Source organism: Babylonia areolata, chromosome 6, assembly GCF_041734735.1.
Source record: "Babylonia areolata isolate BAREFJ2019XMU chromosome 6, ASM4173473v1, whole genome shotgun sequence".
NCBI classification, from domain to species: domain Eukaryota; kingdom Metazoa; phylum Mollusca; class Gastropoda; order Neogastropoda; family Buccinidae; genus Babylonia; species Babylonia areolata.
Window position 1 is genome coordinate 41,584,869 of NC_134881.1, and position 5,000 is coordinate 41,589,868.

At 50.3% G+C, this 5,000-nt stretch overlaps 1 protein-coding gene across 2 annotated transcripts in view; it reads left to right on the forward strand.

The window, feature by feature from the left end:
• Window positions 1–4,783, forward strand: part of LOC143283027 (uncharacterized) — a 55,533-nt gene extending 50,750 nt beyond the window's left edge. For both annotated transcript variants that reach the window (XM_076589021.1, XM_076589020.1), the window contains exon 3: window positions 2,039–4,783. In XM_076589021.1, coding sequence (XP_076445136.1) covers window positions 2,039–3,851 — 1,813 coding nt within the window. In that variant the 3' untranslated portion in view covers window positions 3,852–4,783. The remainder of the gene's footprint in view (window positions 1–2,038) is intronic.
• Window positions 4,784–5,000: the final 217 nt, after the last annotated feature.

The window sequence follows — 5,000 nt, forward strand, 5'->3', positions numbered from 1 at the left end:
ACACACGCACACACAACCACACACACACAAATCAAGTCAAGAGTTATCCCAAAAAGTCCGCATGGGGGCACATGGAAAAACAAACAAACAAAGAAACAAAGAAACAAACAAACAAAAAAAAAAAAAAAAGACAAAAGGCAAACAATACATGGCGCGAGAATGTATGTGGAAAAATTACACAGTCCATGGCGGTCTAGCAATTAAGTAAAACGAAGTAATATAATGCTGCGTTTAGAGAACTGGGCGACATGTGTTAGTCCATGGCGGTCTAGCAATTAAGTAAAACGAAGTAATATAATGCTGCGTTTAGAGAACTGGGCGACATGTGTTAGTCCATGGCGGACTAGCAATTAAGTAAAACGAAGTAATATAATGCTGCGTTTAGAGAACTGGGCGACATGTGTTAGTCCATGGCGGACTAGCAATTAAGTAAAACGAAGTAATATAATGCTGCGTTTAGAGAACTGGGCGACATGTGTTAGTCCATGGCGGCCTAGCAATTAAGTAAAACGAAGTAATATAATGCTGCGTTTTGAGAACTGGGCGACATGTGTTTGACGTACAAACATGGCCCGTGAAGAGATCGATCAATTAGTCATACTGCATGTTTCCATCAGGTCCGATCCTCAACAGTCCTAGAGAGTGGCCATTGGGCAATACCGGATTACTGGTGCAGCCCAGAGCAAGGATAGACTTGGGCTTAGGGTGGGCTGGTGCTGTGAGCGGATTATTTATTTATTTATTTATTTATTTTTTTCTGACGTTGAACGGGCGGTCTCTTGTATATTTCTTTCTGTCTTTCTCTCCCTCCCCCCCCCCCCCCATTCTTTTCTTTTTGTCTTTACTTTCTTTTCTTTTCATGATAATTGGAGGTCGAATCAGCTTTGGACAATGCTGAGGCTACTGGAACATTATGATCACAAGGTCTGTGGCTTTCTTGCTGATTGTGGAGAAATCAGTATTTCGTAGTGTTTGCATTTAAACTGGAAAATAGTTTTGTTGCAGACTGCATTATTCAAACATAACATTATGTCTAAAGGGTGTCAGGCTATATTTTTGCTGCTTCACCTGACATCTTAGACTGTCGTGGGTTAACGGGTTCACCTTTTTTTTTATATCATAGTTATTATTTATTTATTTATATATTTACGTAAGCTTATCTATTATTTATTCACCTTTTTTTTCTCAAGGCCTGACTAAGCGCGTTGGGTTACGCTGCTGGTCAGGCATCTGCTTGGCAGATGTGGTGTAGCGTATATGGATTTGTCCGAACGCAGTGACGCCTCTTTGAGCTACTGAAACTGAAACTAACGGGTTCATTAACTGAAGTTAGGAGCCTCAGAACTTATATTTCAATGACTGGTACCTTGCTTATCATCCTATAAATAAAGTTTACACGTGTACATACAGAACGTTCTAAATTCTTTAAATTCCATTCTGAAACATTGTCCTGTCCGCGAAATACCGAAATTAGGAGACATTAATTATGGCAAAATGCATGGAAATATAAAGTTTTGTTTTAAAGATGTAACCTGCATTTTTTCCTTTTACTTTTTTCGGAACACCATTATTTATCATTATTCATTTATTTATTATCATTTATAAGTTGAGTGTCCTATTCTCACAGCTCAATATACGAGCAGAGGACAGATTTGAGCACAAATTATGGTGGTATTCAAAGCATTCCATGTAATCTGTAACATGGTGTTCAATATGCCATGTGTATTAGTAATTCATATAAAGGATATTAAATCTTGAATGTGTGCGTGCGTGCGTGTGTACGTGCATGTGTGTGTGCGAATGCGCGCGCATGTGTGTGTGTGTGTGTGTGTGTGTGTGTGTGTGTGTGTGTGTTTGAGAAGGGTGCTTGCGATCTTGTGTGCATGCGTGTTGCTTGGCGTGCTCGTGTGTGTGTGTGTGTGTGTGTGTGTGTGTGTGTGTGTGTGTGTGTGCATGCGTGCGCGCGTGCGTGTGTATGCATGTTTGTGTGTGTGTGTGTGTGTGTGTGTGTGTGTGTGTGTGTGTGTGTTCGCCACAGGATTCGAACCACCAACCGGCCCCTGGTTACGCGGTCGGCAGACAGAGTGGTGCCCGCTGACTACAGCCCCGCCCGCCTGTCCTGCACCCCCCTCCTCTCGGCCTCTCTCTCCACCTCCACCTCCACCCCCACCCCCGCCACCGCACCCCCCTCCCGAGCCAACACCAGCACCCACCTCAAAGGCTTCCGCCACGCCACAGTGGACCCGAACCTAGGCCACTCGCACACCACCACCAATACCACAGACACCGTCTTCCACACGGGACCCGAAACCCAAGCTGCTCTCCCCCCAGCCTTCGAGCACGTGGCGGGGACTCCGCAGAAGAGTGACAAGCCGGCGTCGGCCTTCGCCAGAGCGGGAGGGTCCCCAACAGCAGCAGCAGTAGGGCCACAGGCGTCTCTCCTCGGCTTCAGCCGCTCAGCCAGCTTCCACGCGGGGTCGGGAGTGGGGGCCGCAAGGAGCGGTGGTGGTGGTGGTGGTGGTGCGGGGAAGAAGAAGTACGACATCCCCATCAAGTTCCTTTCCGAGTCCGGACAGATCCGAACCTCAGAGCTGACGCACCGTGTGAGCAAGACAACAGCAGCAGTCGGGGCCCAGAACCAGAACAACCTCAGGTCGGCGGGCCAGGCCCCCAAGACTCTGCAGCCTTCCAAGTACGGCTTCCACAGACGGAGCAAGTCCCCCACGTTCAAGCGGCTGGTGCAGGTGGCAGAGAAGCTACAGAACGTGTTAGCCGCTGACCGCAGTCATCACCATCAGCACCAGCACTCCCACGACCTTTCCCACCACCACGCGCGGCACGCGGCGTCATCATCAACGTCAGGTGCTCGCTTCCCGGCCGTGTCCGGAGCCTCCGCCGCGGTGGACGGCGCTGCGTGTGGGGGTGGAAGGGGAGGAGGAAGAGGTGGGGTTGGTAGTGGTGGTGTTGAGGAAGAGGAAGATGGGGTCTTTCGTACAAACGACAACGACAACGACGACTACGAAGAAGGAGAAGAAGAAGCGACAGGTTTTCAACCTCACGACTTCCTCTTCTCCAAGGGCTACCACAGCGTCCCGAGGTCAAACCCCGGAACGGACCCCAATGCCGGGAGCCTCCACCACAGACGCAGCGCTAAGCGCCACTCGCTCACGGCCTCCAGCAGCAACAAACACGGAGGAGCCCTGCACAGCTCCGGACAAAGCCACAGCCACAGCCAAAGACGTGACGTCGCCACCAGCACGGGAGACTCGGACCTTTTCCCCAACAACGGCTGGGGAGCGTGGGAAGTGGACTGCTGTGGGGGTGTGGGTGAGGGTGAGGAGGAGGAGGAGTGGAAGTGGGAGGAGAAGGGCGGGGTGGAGGACCCCCACCACCCTCTCCACTACTCTCTGCCCCACGGCCTCCAGGGTGGTGTCCCTCCGGAGAACGGCCACACGGAGCTGCACCTCTTCCTGCCTAGGCTGGCCGACGCCGCCAGCGAGGAGGGCAGCAGCGGAGCGGCGCCCATGACCTCTCCTCCGGACCGACTCCACCACCACCACCACCACCACCGGTCCCGGCTGCCCCTCCACCACCCCACCCACCTCCACCACCAGGCCCGAGGCAAGCCCTCCCCGCCTCCTCCTCCCTCCTCCCAGACCCACCACCCTCCCACCGCCTCACGCCCGCCTCACCACCCCCACTCTGTGCCCTCAGGGGGCCCCGGGGAAAGGTCCAGCAGGCCTCAGAGCCGAAGGTTCACTTCTCCGGTGAGAGCTCAACGAAGGGACAGAACTCCTAACAACAAACGTCGCAGTGGTGGTGGCAGTGGCTGGTGGTGGTGGTGGTGGTGAGGTGTGCGAAATGTACGAGCCCTTCATCAAGGGAGAGCACCTGAAGGAGAAGCTGGAGGATTTTCCCACGTTGATTTCCCTTGATCAGGATTGACACATTAACCCTTTCACCGCCAGTCAATTTAGAGTGCGAAATTCTCTTGTGCTATAAACACAGAAAAGATTATCTCTAAGAATAGCTGGGGATTCCCCCCGTGTGATGTGTGCAAAATATGGTCTATCCTACCACCGAACATAAAGAGCAGTAGTAGGTTCATGGATAACAGACCCATGATCTGGTCACCCTTCAGTGACATGGGTCCTCTTCCTAGCTGCTGCATAAATGCGAGTCTGGTAGTGAAAGGGTTAATAACGTGACGTTAAGGATGCTGCTGTTGCTGCTGCTGATGTTGTTGAGGACGTTTGGTGACGCAATGGTTCCTGCTGTTGTGTTTGGGTGCCTGTGATAAGAAGATGTTGGACATGTTTTCGATAGGCTGTGATTTTATAACACCAATATTTGTACGCTTCTCTCTGTCTGTCTCTCACTCTCCTTCCCCCTTCGCTCCCTGCTTGCATACAGTATATGCATGGGCGTACGTGTGCGTGTGTGCATGCGCGCGCGTGTATATTTGCTTGTGTATTCGTACGCTTGCGTGACTACTTTCATGTAAATTTATGGTATGTGTGCTCTCACGTGTGTGTGTGTGAGCGCGCGCTTCATGCATGTATGCGTGTACACGTACGAGTGAGCGTATGTGCGTGTATGTGCGTGTATGTATATATGTGCGTGCGTGCGTGCGTGCGCGTGTGTGTGTGTGTGTGTGTGTGTGTGTAGACCTATGTGCAAAAGGTTTGTGATTTTTGTAAACAGTAGTAGCACATGTTATTCAGTATTATTCCCATTGATAACAACAATATCGCTACTATTGTGTGTCTTCTTCTTATTAATGCTATCCGTAATTATATTCACTATAAAAAAAATGACAATAAAAGATTTCAATTCAAGTTCAAAACGTGGAGTTTGTGTAAAGTAACCTACATCAACTGTGATTTGTTTCGTGTTTAGTGTGTGCGTGTGTGTGTGTGTGTGTGTGTGTGTGTGTGTGTGTGTGTGTTGTGTGTGTGTGTGTGTGTGTGTGTGTGTGTGTGTGTTAAGAAGAAAAAAAA